The sequence below is a fragment of the Panthera onca genome, chromosome D4 (genome assembly GCF_046562875.1).
Source record: "Panthera onca isolate mPanOnc1 chromosome D4, mPanOnc1 haplotype 2, whole genome shotgun sequence".
Classification (NCBI taxonomy): Eukaryota; Metazoa; Chordata; class Mammalia; order Carnivora; family Felidae; genus Panthera; species Panthera onca.
Genome location: NC_138351.1, coordinates 33,189,236 through 33,209,299, shown reverse-complemented (window position 1 = coordinate 33,209,299; position 20,064 = coordinate 33,189,236). Strand labels below are relative to the sequence as shown.

The 20,064-nt window shown below is 38.0% G+C and overlaps 1 protein-coding gene and 1 pseudogene across 21 annotated transcripts in view; one reads left to right on the top strand and one right to left on the bottom strand.

Moving 5' to 3' along the window:
- Window positions 1-20,064, bottom strand: part of KDM4C (lysine demethylase 4C) — a 435,403-nt gene that overhangs the window by 377,552 nt on the left and 37,787 nt on the right. For 19 of the 21 annotated variants that reach the window (XM_078436861.2, XM_078436859.1, XM_078436860.1 and 16 more), the window contains 3 exons: window positions 18,263-18,424; window positions 10,496-10,671; window positions 2,664-2,778 (listed from right to left, as the gene is read on the bottom strand). In XM_078436861.2, coding sequence (XP_078292987.1) covers window positions 2,664-2,778; window positions 10,496-10,671; window positions 18,263-18,406 — 435 coding nt within the window. In that variant the 5' untranslated portion in view covers window positions 18,407-18,424. Of the gene's footprint in view, window positions 1-2,663; window positions 2,779-10,495; window positions 10,672-18,262; window positions 18,425-20,064 lie in introns of those variants that run through there. The other 2 variants (XM_078436853.2, XM_060609794.3) reach the window with 2 other exon arrangements.
- Window positions 8,135-9,708, top strand: LOC132663835 (prolyl hydroxylase EGLN2 pseudogene; annotated as a pseudogene).

Here is a 20,064-nt window from a genome sequence, read left to right as displayed (position 1 = left end):
AGAATTGAAATAAATATATATATATAGCAATAATCTAATACAAATTACAATTTGGCAATCTAAACATGGCAGGAACTAGAATTCACTGAATGATCTTCTAAAATGCAATATTAGAAAATGTTTCTAAAGTCAAAAACTGTTAAAACTTCCTTGGTGCTTTGGGGAAACGCACACTAAGGTGCAATCACGTGCATATGTATATACACACTCACATAAAATGAAAAGCCAAAGGAAATCATAAAGAGGTTGTTTCCGTTTGGTAAGCTTATAGGTAATTTTTATTTTTGTCTTCATATTTGCCTATATTTTTTCATTTTTCCACATAAGGATATGCTACCTTAATAAACAAATTCTCAACACAGAATTTACTTGTATTAATGAAAACCCAGAAGGGCAATGGGGAATGTTTTCTCTTTTTTTTAACTTTATTTTAGTATTTCAAACATACACATATTTAAAATGCCATGTATTATCATCTAGTGCCATCAATTACCAATATTTTGTCAATCTTCTTTCAACTATATCCAAACAATTTTATTTTCTAAAGTATTTTAAAAACAAATCCCAGACCCCATGTCATTTAAACTGCATATGTTTAAATGTGTATCTTTAATTAATAAAAAAATATAGTCACTATGCCATCATTATATTTAATAGGACAACAATAATTCCACAGTATCATCTAATGTCTAGTCCATATTCGGAAATGAGAATGTTCCTTTCAATTTAGAGATCCATCTAGAAAATTTTAAATTGTGCCACTATTTCATATCTAGAATGTATAAAGAACTATAAAGCAGTAAGAAAAGCATGACACAAAATTAAAATATTCAAGAGTCTTAAAAAGGTACCTCAATAAAAGGGAAAATCCAAACAGTCAATGAACATAAGGGAAAAAAATCACAATGCAACTTGAAACCACAACTACAACACACACCCAACAGAATGGCTAAATTTAAAAGACCAACAATACCTAATATTAGATAGGATGTGAACAATGGGGAATCTGAAAACACTGCTATAAGAAGGTGCAAACTGGAAAAGAGTTTTCTTCTGAAGCTAACTATGTACATACCCTATAACCACTACGAGGCATACACCCAATATAAACACACCATTCCATGCTCAGGGAAACATGTGCAGAACATCCATGAAAGTTTTGTTCATAAAAGCAAAAACTAAAACAACCAACATGACCCTTGGTGGCACAACAATAAATACACTGAGGCATATTCATACAATAGAATATTACAGAGCAAAGAAAATGAATGTAAAAAATTTAGAAATGTTTATAAGGTATGAAAGAAGCTAGACAAAAAGAATATACACTGAATGATTCTGGTTATATAAAATTCAGAAACAGAATATAATGAACTATATTCTTAAAGAAAAGAAAGAAGTGACTGCCATAAAGTCAGAATAGTGATTATCTTTGGATAAAACATACGACGAGTGAAGGGGATGTGTAGGGGAACTCTAGTATGCTAGTAAATATATTCCTTGATGTCAGTGATGATACACAGATGTTCACCTTGCAATAATTCATGAAGCTTTAAGTTTCTGTTTTGTGCACTTTCTACCTTATTTTATGTTTCAAAATACAAAAAGTTTAAAAATATTATAATAACTGATTCGGGCAAAGATTATCAATGGATGTAAATTCACTGGGTGAAAGGCTGCTGGGATACAGGATAGTTATCTAGCCTCTAAGTATCACTCTATAAATCACTAATTATAAAGAGAAATTCTTGACTGGATCCTTTAGATTGGAGGAAACCCAGTTTACAAATATTATTGGCAAAATTAGGATCTCATGAATGTGATCTGTATATTAGATGATATTAAAACACATGCTGAAATAATTAAAGTTGAACTATCAAAATGTCTGCAACTTACTTTCAAATGTTATAGCAGAGAGACAAAGAAAGAGACAAAGGGAGACAATGGCAGAGCAACAGAGAAACAAAGGAAATGAGGCAAATATTAACAACTGGTGAATCTAAATGAAGAGTATCCAAGTGTTCATTGCACTACTCCAACCTTTCAGTAGTTAAGACATTTCTCAAAATAAAAAGAAAACAAAAAACAAAACAAAACAAAAAAACAGCATTTACATGTATTACCAGGAGGCAAAAAGGACTGGTTTATTTCAAGCATGTTATGGCCACATAAATAATACTGGAAAGCCTATAATAATATGTACTTTTTAAAAAAGAGAAAAATTCTCACAATTTGTGGGAAAAAAAAGGAGAATAAACCTATTCAAATATAACTTTTTTAAATGACTAGGGGAAAACTACTAGAAGAATACATATTAAAATACTGTTTTAGCCTTAAGGTGGTATTATGAATGGATTATATTTCCTGTTTTCCAAATATTTTTAAAAGGTGTTTTGCTTAAAAAAATTTTAGTGTAATTTAAAGATCAGCCAGATAACCACATAATATATTACTGTTGAACAATTTCAGATATTTGTACCAGTAGGTGGTTTCAATCTGACAAATACCAGCAGCAGAAATCCTGATGTGTCTTTATTTCTTCTTGTCCTATGAGGAATTATGGATCACACAAAGCATAACAAATGACTACTTCTCATGTATCTAAAATGGTAACAAAAATAGGAAATGTGTCCTTTACAAAATCCATTACACTATAAATATACCTCATCATATATGCTTCCATTAATGTCTGCGCCATAGATGGGTGCTACGAAAGTTAAGTTCTTCCAATACTTGCGCTCCAAATCTTCATAATCCAAGTATCTTGGAGTACAGTATCTGCAAAAGGTAAATTAAAAGAGCACAAACCATATGACAATTATAAGATTTTCTCCACCCATATGTCTCAAATCATTTTACTTTTTAATTTTTTTTAATGTTTTATTTAAAGAGAGAACACGAGCAGTGGAGGGGAAGAGAGACAGGGAAACAAAGAATCTGAAGCAGGCTCCAGGATCTGAGCTGTCAGCACAGAGCCCGACGCAGGGCTCAAACTCGTGAACCACGAGATCATGACCTGAGCCGAAGTCAGACACTCAACAGACTAAGCCACCCAGGCACCCCTTCTTAAATCACTTTCTAAACAAATCTTATCAAAATGAAAACACTGCAACAACTCATGTTGTCAAATCTAGTAAGTAAATATACCAATGTATTTATCATAGATCTCTGAATACTCTTAAGATTCCTAAATAACTCTTTATAATATCTTTATATTTTTGACTAGTAAGGAGAATATTCTCATAAAAGTACCAAATATATAAGGAGAACAGTTAAAAACTCATTAATTTATCTTTCAAAATATTTTCTAAAATCTTTAACCAATTATACTATACTAAATTTTACAGGATTAGTTAAATAAAAGGGCTTAAATAAAATACAGAATACAAAATAAGGTAGATTTTCCTATGCATTGACATTAATATTTCTCCACAGTGAATTAATAAGCAGGTTACAGAATACTATGATAATATTTATGTAAAAAAATATCTATAACTGTACTCAAATGGTCAAAAAGAAAATATATACCATATTATTAATATTAATGTTTATCTTTCACACTGGAATTACAGAAAGGCACTTGCTTCTCTGTCCTATTTGGATTGTGAACAAATAATCTTATATTAATATACACACACACAAACACACACACACAAAATACCATTATTTCTACATCTAAAAAGAGAAATCAAATGAAGAAGGTAATGAAACAGTTTGTTTAGCAGTAAAAAGAGTGTTTAGCAGCAGGAGCAATCCCAATAAAGCCTACTGAACATTTTAGAATGAATAACTGTAGAACAAGCAAAATCAATATACACTATACTGGGACCCCAAACTGGTTATCTAAGCAATAAGCAAGAATACCAAACAATTTAACAACTGTATTTGAAATACAGAATAATTTTCTGATTTACTCAAATCATTAGAATTTCAACAGGACAGCCAAAAATAAAAGGGATGGGCATGAAAGCATCATTAACTCCACTGTATTTCACCACTTCAGTTAGTAGGTTCCAGTAGTAACATGAATTCTAGGCACAAGCTAAGCAAGCTAACCAGAGTTCAGACTCAAGCGATAAAAAAGGTAACAGAGATACTGTTTATTTCGATTTACAGAGAAATTTGTTGGACTTTGGATACAGAAGTCCTAAATTACCTTTCACTATAAGATGACCTAAAGAATCTATCACACTATTTACTACTCAATCATGATCAATTTTTAACAACCTATAACTTTAAAAAGGAAAGATATGGTTCAGTATTGGCTACTGAGGTTGAATTCTAAGATCTATGAATATCTGAAACAAACAATGATTCTAAACTTGAAAAAAAGTGACCAGTTCACTCAGTTGGCTACAGATTTCATCCCTAATGGACTGCCAAACAATCACAGCTGTCCCACAAATCCAGTGTCAATTTGCTCAAAAGCAATCCAACCATTCCTTTTCTCTAGAACCTTTTATTCACTATATTACAATTGTTAAGAGATAGGTCTCCAGAACAAGCCTGCCTAGAGCTTTGAATCCAGGCTTTGCCATATATAAGCCATGTAACCCTGGGCAGAGGACTGAATTTCTCCAGACCTCAGTTATTCCTCTATAAAACAGGATAATTTCAATTGAATTACTGTGAGCATGCTATCACATAATTATGTAAAGCACATAGCTCCACTCCTAGAAGAAAGTATAGATCAGTAATGTAAGTGATACAAGAGAGCATATTACTTACCTCCATAAAGTTTTATTATAGTAGTGCTATGTTGGAGGTTTCTAGATTTTCGTTGGATTAAGTTGTGTTGTCAACCAAATGAGCATGTTATCCTGTCTACTGTTTATACCAAGCACATTATACAAGGACATGTACTGAATGAAGGAAACCAGATGAACAGAAAAACCAGGAGGATGCCTCCTGCCTCCCATGAAAATTAACCCCACCTCAGGACCATCCTACAACCACAATGAACACCATTTGACACTAGTACAGCTGTAAGTGAACAAGCAAGAGCCTTGGATTGAGGCTTAGAAACCCATTTCATTGCCATTTGAAATAAATTTCCACATGGAATTGGCAGATGAAATATAAAAAGAGAATTCTCAAAAGTATTTTAACATTGTAGCAATTATAACAAAATTAATCCAACTAAAAAATAAACTTTAACATCGAATAACCTTTCATGCAACTTATAATATATTTCACAACTAAAAAAAGAGCCAATTATTTTTAAAAATCATTTTTAAACTTCAGAAAGTCAAGAAATGTACATTCTGTTATTAAGAAAATCACAACAATCTGTCCAATAATTGACACCACCTCAAGTATATTTTGGCTTTCATGGCACTAATCATTCAATCAACATATACTGAAATAGGACCTACTATATCCCAGATACTGTACCAGGTATTGAGTATAAAGTGGTACACAAAACAAACAACATCACCTGAATGGCTATCTTCAGGAACAATCTACAAACAAGCCATCTGCGCAAAAATTGAACAGATATATAAACAAAGTAAGTGCCCAGTAAATTAAATTCCCTCTAAATAGAAAACTAATACCATGCTCAGGTAATCACATGGGCTACAGATGATGATCAAAGTTTCTCTATGACAAGAAAAAAAGGTCTTCCAGTCTCTTTTCTCATCAATATTTTGAATTACCATGTATTATTAACAACTATTGTCTCTGGGTGTTAAAATTCTGTGTTTCTAAAATGTTTGAATTTTCAAATAAGAATGTGTTACTTTTGTAACTAATGAAAACATTTCTGACCATCTTCAAAATCCATCTCAACAGCACTACAAAATGAAATCATTCCTATCCTGATTAACAACCACAGAAGTCTTATTTTCCTTTGAAACTCCATGGCACTTTGAGCTTTTCGTGTGGTGATTATAAATGATTACTAAAGGTATTAACAAACATTTCCTAGTAAGTATAGTCTGATTACTTTCAAGTACAAATTGTCTCCTGGGGTGCCTGGGTGGCTCAGTCGGCTGAGCGACCGACTTTGGCTCAGATCACGATCTCACAGTTCGTGGGTTCGAGTCCCACATCAGGCTCTGTGCTGACCACTTGCTCAGAGCCTGGAGCCTGCTTCAGATTCTGTGTTTCCTTCTCCCTCTGCCCCTCCCTGCTCACGCTTTGTCTCACTCTGTTTCTCAAAAATAAATATATGTAAAAAAAAAAAAAAAATTGTCTCCTAAAATATCAAAGTAGCCAAGCAGATGTTCCACTAAATGAACCTATTTAATTAACACTTTAAAAATGACTCTGGAAATGGGTGCTAGAAGATAAATAACAGAACACAGTAAAACATTCATACTTATAAAAACTTGGGTAAATTTTCTTCCACAATCTTGTTTCAATAGCATTGCACTAGTAAGTTGTTAAAAGAGTTCTTAAAAGAGTTTGAATACAAACTAGTCCAGTCAGTGATAAAAGTTTCACATCTCAATTAATGAGATCTGAAACAATGAGGCTTTACTAATGCTTATCAAAAATTTAAAAGAAGCAGGGCACTTAGGTGGTTCAGTCGGTTGAGCGTCCAACTTCGGCTCGGGTCATGATCTCACAGTTTTTCAGTTTGAGCCCTGTGTCGGACTCTGTGCTGACAGCTTGGAGCTTGGAGCCTGCTTCGGATTCTGTGTCTCCTCCTCTCTCTGCCCCTCCCCTGCTCATGCTCTGTCTCTCTGTCTCTCGATAATAAATAAACAGGTTTTTTTTTTTTAATTTAAAAGAAGGGACTCACATTAAATATAAAAATTTCAATTCCTTTGAAATAACTACAATGCTCCATAGAAACTTTATACACACAATTAAAGGGTGCCTGGGTGGCTCAGTCGGTTGAGCGTCTGACTTCGGCTCAGGTCATGATCTCACGGTTCATGAGTTTGAGCCCCACATCGGGCTCTGTGCTGACAGCTCAGAGCCTGGAGCCTGCTTCAGATTTTGTGTCTCCCTCTCTCTCTGCCGCTCCCCCACTCACACTCTGTCTGTATCTCTCTCACAAATAAACATTTAAAAAAAATTATACATAGAATTAAGATTCTTCAAGTACCATAAAGTGCTTACTATGTCAAATATAAATTTCTTTTAAAAGGATATAAACTAAATTCATCCAAAGAGCATAATTTCACACACACCTATCCAGAGAATTTAGGCAATGTTTTTTGACTGGCTGATTAGTTGGTTGGTTTGGGGTTCTAATTCTTTTTTTCAAATTAATGTTTTGATCTAGGGTCTTAACTACCATAACAGAAACTTTTTTTAAAAAGGTAATTTAGGGGCACCTGGGTGGCTCAGTCAGCTGAGCATCCAACTTCTGCAAGGTCATGATCTCACAGTTCGTGGGTTCAAGCCTTGGGTCACGCTCTGTGCTGACAGCTTGGAGCCTGCTTCGGATTCTGTGTCTCCCTCTCTCTCTGCCCCACCCCACTCACGCTGTCTCTCTCTGTCTCTCAAAAATAAATAAACATATTTTAAAAATTTTAAAAAGGTAACTTAATAACTGTAGTGGTTTCTAAATATGTTCATAAATTCTTTAATACTCCTCCTTTCAAGAAGTGGAGCTTAATTCTCCTCCCCTTAACTATTGGATTCACTTTGCAACTGGCTTGTAAGAAACAAAATAACACAGAAGGGATAGTCAAGAAACAGATCATGAAAAGATACTGTGGCTTCCATCTTGGTTACTCTCTTGGATCACCGGCTCTGGAAGAAGCCAGCTACCACAACATGAAGAGCAGTCCATGTGGCAAAGAACTCAGGACTCTAGCCAATAGCCATGTAAGTGGAGCAATCTTAAAATAGGATCTTTCAGTCACAGTCAATCTTTCAGATGATAACAGCCCCACCCTCCTAACATCTTGACTGTAACCTCATGAGAGGCCCTGAGCCACAGTCACCCAGCCACGCCACTCCCAGATTCCTAACCTTCAGAAACTAAAATATTAAATAAATGTTTATTGATTTAAGCTATAAGATTTGGGGTAATTTGCCACACAGCAATAGGTATAATTACAATAATGCTAATACAATAATGGTGGCCCTCTAAGTCATTCAAGGGTTTTCTTTTTAAATTACTCATCTTCTAAACATATAATTTATCATCTGAGACTTAAACACTGTCAGGGGTATGGCGTGGTGTATGGCACTGGGTAGCAGGTACAACCAACAGTGCAGAGAGCAGAGAAAAATGCTCACCACCCTGATGGGTCCTTTCCCAGGCCCTAAGGGCAGCAGAGGACTTGGTGACCTACAAGTGACCACAAGGCACAAGAAGAGTCTCTGCTGCCTTCCCTGCCTCACCCTGCCTCACACCAGGCTCAGCCACCCTGTCCCCAGCTGCATCAAGTGGAGGAGGCCGAGTTAGAGGAGGGTGGCACCATGAGCCTGGGCCGTGTCCTTCATATCGGGGGGATGAAGACACTGCTGTCATGGACAACCCAACCCATGCCAGCCACAGTCCCTAAGTGAGGCTCTCCCAGGTTCTGTGTCTCAGCCCTTGGATCCTGGCTGGGCCAAGATTGGTGTGAAGAGTTACCTGCCCTGTCCCCTGCTACCCTCCCACCACCAATCAGGAGCATCTGATCAGGCCTTGGTGAGGAGTGGGACTCCCAGGGCCACAGCCACTTCCACCACAGTCAGCCCCCTGAGGGAGAGCTTCAGCAGGCAGGATGGTGGTGAGCTGCAGCCTCTGTAGAGTAAGGGCACTGCAGCACAGATCACCAAGGAGTACTAGCAACTGGTGGCCCAGGGAGCCCTGCTTGAGGTCCCCAAAGGGAAATGGGCAGCAGCAAGTAGCCCTTGGGGTAGACAGGAGAACCAGGAAGCAGAGGCCATAGGGACGGGCAGCATGGGCTGCAGCAGTGGCAATGGGGAGACCAGTGTGGGGCTCACAGTGTGGGAGGAGGGACTACCCATCATGCCCAAGTACCTGGCCCCGGACTATACTGTATCCTGCAGCATCTGTATCAAGGAGAACTTCCTGGGGGCAGCACTGGATGGCCATGTGCTGGCTGAGGCAGAGGCCCTAAAATAGAGTGGGCACCAGCATGATGGGCAGCTAGTGAGCCAATGGGCTATTTCACCATGCAGCTTCTGCAGGGACCAGACTGCCTGAACAGAAGGCCATGAGCCTAGCTGTCAAAGCACTGGGGTCCTCATGGCCCACATGGATGCTATAATCTGTCCCTATGTTGGGTGCTAGGTGGCTATGTCATCCACAGGCACAATCAAGGCCATGGTGGTATGTTATTCAGTCAATAGGCTGGGGAACATGAAGCATGCTGACAATCCACATGGCAGTGGGCACTGCATCACCTGTTATCTATTACCTGAATCAGAACTGGGACATAAAGGTGCATGGCAGGCTACTGCAATTCTTCCCTGAGAGCTGGACTGTGGTAACCAATATCAGAAGGTCTGATCAGCGGAACCCCCATGAGGTGAAACCAGCCTATGATACCAGGTATGCCATCACTGGTATGCCATCGGCTAGCATCTGGGCAGAATTGTGTCCAAACACCTGTGTCATAGCCAACTACACCCACATACTGGCCATCCTCAGAGCTGCATGAACAGACAGCTTGCCCTGACTTTGGGAAAGCCTTTGGCCCCATGCTGTTGGCCCAGAAACCCACCAATCTCAGTGCCTGCTTCCTTTTCTGCCACTGCTGCTACTTCCAGCTTTGCCTCTGTCTTGCCTAGTGTGGAGGGCTCATCTGACACTGAAGCCAAAGGAGAAGGAAAGACTTCTGCTGCCTGGTAATGGGGCTGGGATTGTGACCTGGGCAGGGGCCAGTGTTGGGAGCTACTGGAGCTGGGGGGCCTGTGGCTTACCCTCTATGGTCCTGCTTCTCTAAGGTGTGAAGAGCTAAGGAGGCATTGCCACCTCCCACCAGGATACAGGTTTGGGGGCTGGGGATATCATGGCCTCTTGCTGGTAAAAATTTGTTGGGGGTGGACAGTATTCCCAAGCCCCCAACTCCAAAAGCCTGGAATGTGAAGTGACTCCCCAACCACATGGCTATGGTACCTTTTGGAATACGCTGCCACTGTGTGGACAGGAAAAAGGTGCTGGGAGGAGCATGGGTGTGAAAAGTCCTGTCAGCCAAGAAAGAAATAAAAGTTTACCTCAGAGTTGCCAAAAAAAAGGAAAAAAAAAAAGATTTAAGCACTCTGACACAAAGAAGAAAATTTGCCTAACAAATATGAATAATGTGTAGAATCAAAATCTCAGGGCAACTAAAATATAGAAAAAACCATTTATAGATATTATGAATAAGATGATAAAATGAGAAACAACTTCCTCAGGAGTAAACTAAATGTAATCAGGCAACCACCTGACGAAGAGAAAACAGGAACAGTTAAATGAAAACTGAAAGAAGATATGCAGAAAACCACTGCTTTTCATCCCAAGCTCCTCTATTTGGTTTCCTCCCATGTTCATGTATATCTCTGAAAAAAATAAAAACAGCAAACTGCATGCACTCACTTGCCACTGTTAGCCAGCTGCCTGAACTCTTTCACTGTCATGGCTTTTTTCTGGATGTTGTATTGAGTGAACAGTCCCGACTGCCCTGTGACCATCTGCTGAATCGGTGCTGGAATAAGCAAATTATCAATGTCATCATAGCACTGCCTTGGCTTCCATTCCCGAGGAGGAATCACCTAAAAATAAAATAATAAATAAAATATTATCTGGAAAATATTCCAAAGGAATACAAACAAAGAATTTCTCAGCATTTCTATAACAAATGCGTAAAAGAACAATGAGGATGCAGATGAAGGGAAATACTTGCATTCTCTTAAATATTCACCTTACTGATATGATTTTTTAGAAATAGCAAAACTTATTGTGCACTATACCAAATAGTACTTTTATATCAACTATACTTTTATCAACTTATTTTTTAGTTGATACTATTAACCTCTCAATTTTTTTTTTTTAAATATTTTTTTTTTTCAATGTTTTTTATTATTTTATTGTTGGGACAGAGAGAGACAGAGCATGAACGGGGGAGGGGCAGAGAGAGAGGGAGACACAGAATCGGAAACAGGCTCCAGGCTCTGAGCCATCAGCCCAGAGCCTGACGCGGGGCTCGAACTCACAGACCGCGAGATCGTGACCTGGCTGAAGTCGGACGCTCAACCGACTGCGCCACCCAGGCGCCCCTTAACCTCTCAATTTTAAAGGTAAAATGAAGAGATACATAGAAGCAAAATAACTTGAAGTTCAAATAATGCCTATATTAATATGATAAAAAATAAGTAAACATTTGTTTAGTCAGTATTATTCTCTTTAAATACCTCTCACACAATACAGCAAACAGCATAGTGGTTGGTGTGTTAGTAAATGTTTAACAATCAGTTTCCAGGAAGGTAGAGAAAACCCTGGTTTGTAGCTCTTGCTTATTTCCATGATGTAATTATTCCCACCACGGCTAATTTGAGCTTACCAACATGACATAACTGAACACAAAGTTAGAAAGAGACGTGCATTATCAACTTTTATGTTCCTGTATGAGGTTGTTCAGCACACCACTCTTTTCCAACACTATTTAAACACTTGGTTATTAACAATGAAAAGATTAGGGGCACCTGGGTGGATCAGTTGGTTGAGCATCCATCTCTCGATTTCAGCTCAGGTCATGATTTCAGGGTTATGGGATTGAGCCCTGCGTCAGGCTCCACGCTGAGCATGGAACCTGCTTAAGATTCTCCCTCTCTCTCCCTCTGCCCCTCTGCCTCACTCACACTCTCGCTTTCTCTCTCTCTAAAATAAATAAATAATTTTTTTTAAAAATTGTCTTTTAAAAAAATTTTTAAAAAAACAATGAAAAGATCATTAACAATAAGACCAAAAACATATGTTCATGTGATTAAAATTAGAAGGGACAAAGTTATAAAGTCATGATTTATAGCTGGAATTTATTCACCTTTAGAAATTGTTTTAATTTTTAAGATAAACTTTAAAAAATTAACCGCAAAACATAGCACACGTTAATAAAATGCACAATCACAAATATATAACTGTGAATTATTATAAAGCAAACACCAGAGTACCTCCAACTGCCCATCAAACACATCCCTTTCTTGCCCAAAAGGTAACCACTCACATAGCATTTATGATATTCATTTCCTTGCTGGAGTTTATAGTTTTATGCCTGGGTATGCATCCCAGCACCGTTTTTTTTTTTTTTTTTTTTTAAATGTACGGAAATATAATCATCCATATATACATATCTTCTTTGAGGTTTATCTTTTCTATTTCACTCAATATTTTTGTTAGGGGTCAAATATGATGGCCTATGATTATGGTTCATGAGTTTGAGCCCCGCATCTGCTTCTACACTGTCAGCATGGAGACTGCTTGGGATTCTCTCTCTCCCTCTCTATCCTGTCTATCTGCCCCTCCCCTGCTCTTGTGCAAGCTCACTCACTGTCTCTAAAAATAAATAAATTAACTTTATTAAAAAAAAAAACACATATTATGACCTACATAGCTGAAGTTCATTGATTTTCATTCCTACTCAATATTCCTTCATACAAATATTTATCCATAAATGGATGACCATTTAGTTGTCACTTGTTTTTTTCTGTTTATTGGCTTTTGCAAAGAACACAGCTATTAATAATATTGCATGCATCTTCTGCTGCATATGAGCACACAGTTCTCTAAAATAAACTCGTATACACAGACACTCCTAACAGTGAAATTATTGGGACATAGGATATGTATAGATCAAATTTAACAGTTATTACCAATAACTCCCACCAGCAGTGTATGGAGCATTCCTGTTGCTTCACATCTTCATCATCACTTTATATTGCCGATCATTTAAATTTTAGTCTTTCTCATAATTTCTATAATGGTAGTCAATTGTGGACCTTATTTGCATTTTCTTAATTATTAAAGAAATCTCTTTATATATTCCCTATGAATATCCCCTTTTATAAAGTGCTTACTCAACTCTTAACCATCTTACTACTACACTGTTGGTCTTTTTCTTCTTAATGTATAGGAATTCTTTATATAGTCTGGTTATTCTTGGATCATGTATATATACATTTGCAAATATCTATATGTATATGTGTGTATATATCAAGTATCTTCTCTTACTCTATAACTTGCCCTCCAACCTTAAGAGTATATTTTGATAAACATTAAGTTCTTAATCTTAACAAAATCCAATTTGTTCATTTTGCTGCTTTGACCTTTGGTTTAAAAAAAAAAATTTCCTACTCTGGAGCATGAAGGCATTCTATGTTATACTATAAGTGTTTTAAGGTTTTGTCTTTCATATTCAGATCTACAGTGTTCCTGCAAGTAGCTTTTGTGAAAACTCTAGGTCAAGCTTCATGAAATGAGAAAACGGGGACAGAAGAATGAGTGATTTGTCCAATGTTACACAGCTGATAAAACACAGTATTTACTACCAAAAAAAAAAAAAAAATCAACAGGGCACTGTCGAATCTAAAGTTAATTTAATTTTCATCAGCAATACAGAGATATTTCACATTTTATTGCATCCAAGGTATGTTAGTTTAAAGTGAGAATAGAGGGATGCCCAGGTGGCTCAGTGGGTTAACCATTTGACTCTTGGTTTCAGCTCAGGTCACAATCTTACAGTTCATGAGTTCAAGTCCCATGTCAGGCTCAGCACTGACCGTGACCGTGCGGAGCCTGCTTGGAATTCTCTGTCTCCCTCTCTCTGTGCCCCTTCCTTGCACACATGCATGTACATGCACTTTCTCTCTCAAAAATAAATAAACATTGAAAAATAAAGTATTGGGTATGTGTTGTTATTTTTTTTAATGTTTATTTCTTTTTGAGAGGTAGAGACAGAGTGGAGCAGGCAGAGAGTGGAGAGGCAGAGAAAGAGAGAGACACAGAATCTGAAGGAGGCTCCAGGCTCTGAACTGTTGACACAAGTCAGACACTAAACCAACTGAGCCACCCAGGCGCCCCTTGAGTATATGTTTTCAATAGCATATAATATGATTGTCTCTATTCTCACTTTTTTTTTTATTTCTTTTTGAGAGAGAGAGACACAGCAGGGGAGGAGTAGAGAGAGAAGGAGAGAGAGAGAGAATCCCAAGCAGGAGCTACACTGTCGGCGCAGAACCCAATGTAGGGCTTGAACTCATGAATCGTGTGATCATGACCTGAGCCAAAATCAAGAGTCAGACGCTTATTCGACTGAGTTACCCAGGTACCCCCATACTCAATACTTTAAAAGAATATGGATAATCGTACCAAATGGATATGGATAAATACATTAAATTGTCTTCATAATATACTGAAAGGGAAAAAGGTTATAAATGCTAACTTTTTCATCAGAAATAAGTGCAAGTAATTCAAACAAATAAACATGGATTGATTCAGGCTCTTGTTTAGAAATAAATACATCTACAATCAAAATTAATATTATATTTAGAGCTTAGTATTTTCCTGTCTTGTGAAAAAAAAGTTTTGTAGCAATTTTCTAAATTTAGAGAATTTTAATTTAGAACATTAAACATTATCTTTCTAAATATTTCATGTATGTGTTCACACTTACTTTTGATAAAAATGTTCAGACAGAACTTTAAAAATTTGTAAGTTCAGGTCTATAACAAAAATCTTACTTTTGGACTATAATTTTAAGTATCAACACATCAGATTCTCTTACACAGGAAATGGAAGCACAACATACTTAGGGTTTTAAAACATTTCAAAGTTAAACTTTTACAATCAGTCTAACTGAAGGAAAAAACTATTCCTCCTAAAGTTTACCTTCTTGATTATTCTATCAAAACGAATACATACATGTTATTTTATTTCACCATTTCCCCAATCCCAGCCTGGACTGGATATCCAATAGTAATTTTCTAACTGAAATCTATATTTGTACTACTTACGTTGAAATAAATTGCTATTATCACCATTTACCTACTGAGGAAGAAGCAGGAAGGGGAAGAACAGTGCATCTTACAATCTTTCTTCACACTTTAAGGACACAAAATTATGTAATGTGCATAACCTATAGCCCAGGGTAGTCTATGTCCAGATTACTGTTGTGGAATAATTTTATCCATTTCATATGTAATTAAAGGTTCATCATAATCCTTCTCCACAAAAACAATGTAAGTTTTACATTTAATTTAAAGAGACTGACATTCTTTACTTTCCCAACTTGACCACCACCTTTTACATAGAAGTCAGGGTGTCAAATCTCTCACTATGGAAATAAAAATTAAATCCAAAGTATAAATCTAAAAAATGTTGATTAAAGAAAAATCTAAGGCCAAAGTCACTACTATTGGAACTACTGAACCATTTTCTCCAAATCATATTTTAAGAGCAATTCATTAAATTGTGCATTAACAAAGAATCTCATAAGTGGTTCTGTCTCCAGGACTTGACCTCAAAGCAAACTAGCAGCATTAATATAGTTTTGATTTTTACAATTTGATTTGGTGAAGTTTTACATGTTTGCTATTGCTGCAACTTCCAGAAAAAAAAAAAAAAATGGTAAGTAGGTGAAACTGACTTTATGTGACTTCATGTAAAAGATAACACAAATGGCCAAAAAATCCACAAAAAAAATCCAAAAAAAAAAAAAAACCAGTTCATTGTATTCCTAGTATAAGTAAAAGAAAATTATCACAAGATTGAATAAATGAATTTCTCCAACTTTGTCAATAAATCTCACTAAAAAAAAAAAAAAAAAAAAGTGTCTAGGGGCGCCTGGATGCCTCAGTAGTTAAGCATCTGACTTCAGTTCAGGTCATGATGTCACAGTTCATGACTTCAAGTTCCACATTGGGTGAGCTCAAGCCCCCCTTTAGGTGAGCACGAGCCTGGCTTCTGGTGAGCTCAAGCCCTGCTTTGGGTGAGCCGTGCTTCTCTCTCTCTCTGCCCCTTCTGGGATTCTCTCTCCCTCAAAAAAAAAAAATGTCTAGACTCAGGTGTGTTTTGTTCAACATTCAGAAACTAATTGCCATTCATAATGCCAACAGCAGCAAAAGTGTACCCTGTGAGCCTGCAACTCCCTTGTGAGGGTGTGTGTGTGCTACTTCCCCGCCTAGTGTTACTAAATGTGCCACCCTACCACAGGACACTCACTAATCTCAGTGGAACACAGTAAGATCTATGTTTTCAAGAAACAAAAAGCAAGAAAAACAGGACAAAGGGCTGCATTCAAAGCCCAGAGAAGGGGACAACCTGTCACCCCCAATTTCCCTCCACCTAAATAAAGCCCAAATCCTTGCTAACCCACTACTAGTTTATGATCAAAATTATATGTGTCAAATGATTCTGAAATGACATTCTCTTCAACTCAAGAATTATTTTTCTCTTCAAAGATAATCCGGTGTTGAGGTTCCATAAAGGAGTTCTTTAAGAGCTAACTCAATAAATAGGTTAAAGTAAGGATTCCTCACCTGAGAAATTCATTATAAACCTCTTTACTTTTCTTTGTTTTATCTTTAGCTTCCTTTTCTATCTCTCACCCACCTCTAATAAACCTTCATTCTACTTCATATCACCAAATTTTAAACCTTTTCAGGAGGGACTTGAACGATACATAACAAACTGACAGACCTCAGGGGATAGATGCCAGCACAAGCAGGAGCATCCAGATGCAGGAGGACTTGAACACCAACCCCTGCAGTTCTGGAAGTTCTCTCCTTGGATATCTGCTCTTAATGTTACTGGACCTCCCCTCAGAGATGGGGATTCCAAGGAGAACCCATAACCCAGATACAGTTGAGCAGGCTCTGACAGGGCTCAGGAACTTATGAGGTGATGCCGACAAATCTACAGAAACCCAGATCACAAGTTTAACATTTAGAATAATAAAATGAAGTAAGTGCAATAAAATATACTCTTCTGAGGTAAAATTTTTCCCTCCCTCACCCCCAGCCTCTTATGAGGGAAGCTTTCTGATTGAAATATATTTCCATTATAGAAAGGACAGAAAATCCATCTTAGGTTGAGATCAAAGGATGAATTATACAGACGATCTCTCTTTCAAAATTCTAACTTTGGTGGGGGGGCACCTGGGTAGCTCAGTTGGTTGAGTGTCCGACCTCGGCTCAGGTCATGGTCTCACAGCTTTTGAGTTCAAACCCCACATCAGGCTCTGTGCTGACAGCTCAGAGCCTGAAGCCTGCTTCAGATTCTGTGACTTCATCTCTTTCTGCCCTGACCATTCTCATGTTCTGTCTCTGTCTCTCTCAAAAATAAACATTAAGAAAAACAGAGTTCTAACTTTGGGTGTATGGGTACAAACCTGCAATGCATTCCTCAGTGCTTTCTGTGACCCTCAGTATATCACAACTACCCTTGGCAGGAGTCCCTGTATCCACTCTGTCTCCTCACATCCATTCTTCATGCAGGAGCCATTGTGACATTTTCAAAATAATGACACAAAAACAACAAACATACAAATAGCCACCATGTCCTCCACTCCTCTGCTTTAAGCCCACCAATGCTTCCCATTGCACTTAGAATAAACCCCCAATCCTTACTAAGGCCAGGCAAGCCCAGTATGATCTGGTCCCTTCAAGGGCCCTCACCTTACTTACCAACCTCTTCCCCTGCTCATTGAGCCCCAATTCCACAGACCACCTTCCTCTCACACTTGAAGCTCAGGTCAGCCTCCAGGCCTCTGGACCTGCTATTCTTTGTGTCCCCACATCTTGGTTTCTTTATATCTTCTGGGTCTCTGCTTAAATGTCCTTAGTTCACCACCCAAAGAGGCTACCACTACAATATACGCTCAACGGGGGCAGAAACATGGTCTGTTCTATCCCATCATACCCCCCCCAGCACCTGGCATCAGGCCTGGTATGTAGCAAGCACTCTCCACACTTGCTAAGCAAGTAATTGAAAAGAAATGAAAACAGGCAAATCTACAGAGAAAGAAAGTAGATTAGTGGTCACCTAGGGTTGAAGGAATAGTTCTCACCCCTCTGGAGCCCCGCACATGGATATCTTTGGTTTCTAGGAGCCATTCTTGTTTTGTTTTGTTTAAATAAAAAAAAATTTTAAATTAAAATTAAAAAAATCCCTAGAACATAACCTAGCATAAATAGTTAACTGAAAAATAAGATAATTATTCTGTGAAGAAATCAAATGCCCTGCATGGTTATCAAGAAAAAAATTTGCAAATATCTTCCTTTGGAATAAACAGTCTCCCATATCATGAAAACTAAGAGCATAAATGAAAGGCCAAGTGATTGTTTTTGGCTTAAAGGATCTGAGGATAATCACCTTTGCAAGACCCGCTCGATGGGCTCCTTTAGACTCCATGTACGCGAGGTATTTGTTGAACTCCCGGAACTCCTCCATGGAGGGTCTGAAGGTCATGATCTTACAGCTGGGGTTCAGAGGACTCTCTACCTCAGCCACCTCCATGATGGTTTAGGGCAGTCTCTGCAGAGGAGATGATGCAGTCATCAGCACTGAATTATTGTGTGCTTAAGGTTGGCGGTCATTTCTCCCAAAAAGCATATAAGCATTCCCAGGAGGAACTCTTCCCCTTTATTTACCATTCCCTCTACCACATCATTGAGGAGACTTCCTTATCTCTCCCTGGACTCCTGGGGGAAAAGCCAGCCTCTAATCTTCCTCCTCCCAACTTCCTATTTCTGTGATTCAGTCACTGACCTGATTGTATTACTTGCCTACTCAAAATCCTTCCTAGTAAGAACAAATTTTCTAACTTCACAAGTTTACAAAAGGTGTTGTTTCTATATACCAGTTCTGAAACACTCTGTCATACATGCACCTGCATAAAGGCCTAGTCTAGGTTGAGTAGTGAATGGACAATGTTCAACATCCCCAGCACAGACTTGACTTTAGGTATACTTCCACTTGTCATAATCTTTCCTAGAACAATTTACAAACTACCCATTCAGCAAAACTACCAAGCACCAGACTAAAGTACTGGAGACAGAGAAATGGATAAGGTTTGTCTTCACCATCCAAACTCACTGTCTAGAGGCAGAACAAACCTCAACACAAAACTGTACGCTGACAGGAGTAACTAACTCCACCTAAATTACTCAGAGATGACTTCCCCAGAAAGGAACACAGTTAAGACTTATTAGAAGGTGTAAGGTTTGCCAGACAAGAGAAAGAGTATTCCAAGCAGTGAAAATACCTGGAAGTACTGTAAGGACAGAGAGAGTTTAGTCTGTCAGGAGCTTAGAAAAGATTATAGGATGGACTTCAAGCTGTATTACAAAGCTGTAATCCACAAGACAGTATGGTTCTGGCACAAAAACAGACACTCAGATCAACAGAACACAATATAGAACCCAGAAATGGACCCACAAATGTATGGCCAAATAATCTTTGACAAAGCAGGAAAGAATATCCAATGGAATAAAGACAGTCTCTTCAGCAAGTGGTGCTGGGAAAACTGGACAGTGACATGCAGAAGAATGAACCTGGACCACTTTCTTACACCATACACAAAAATAAACTCAAAGTGGATGAAAGACCTCAATGTAAGACAGGAAGCCATCAAAATCATCAAGGAGAAAGCAGGCAAAAACCTCTTTGATCTTGGCCGCAGCAACTTCTTACTCAACACGTCTCCAGAAGCCAGGGAAATAAAAGCAAAAATGAACTATTGGGACCTCATCAGAATAAAAAGTTTCTGGGGCGCCTGGGTGGCTTGGTCGGTTAAGCGTCCGACTTCGGCTCAGGTCATGATCTCACAGTCTGTGAGTTCGAGCCCCGTGTCGGGCTCTGTGCTGACAGCTCAGAGCCTGAAGCCTGTTTCAGATTCTGTGTCTCCCTCTCTCTCTGCCCCTCCCCTGTTCATGCTCTGTCTCTCTCTGTCTCAAAAAATAGATAAACGTTAAAAAAATTTAAAAAAAAGAATAAAAAGTTTCTGCACAGCAAAGGAAACAATCAGTAAAACTAAAAGGCAACTGACAGAATGGGAGAAGATATTCACAAATGGCATATCAGATAAAGGGTTAGTATCAAAAATCTATAAAGAACTTATCAGACTCAAAACCCAAAAAACAAATAACCCAGTGAAGAACTGGGCAAAAGACATG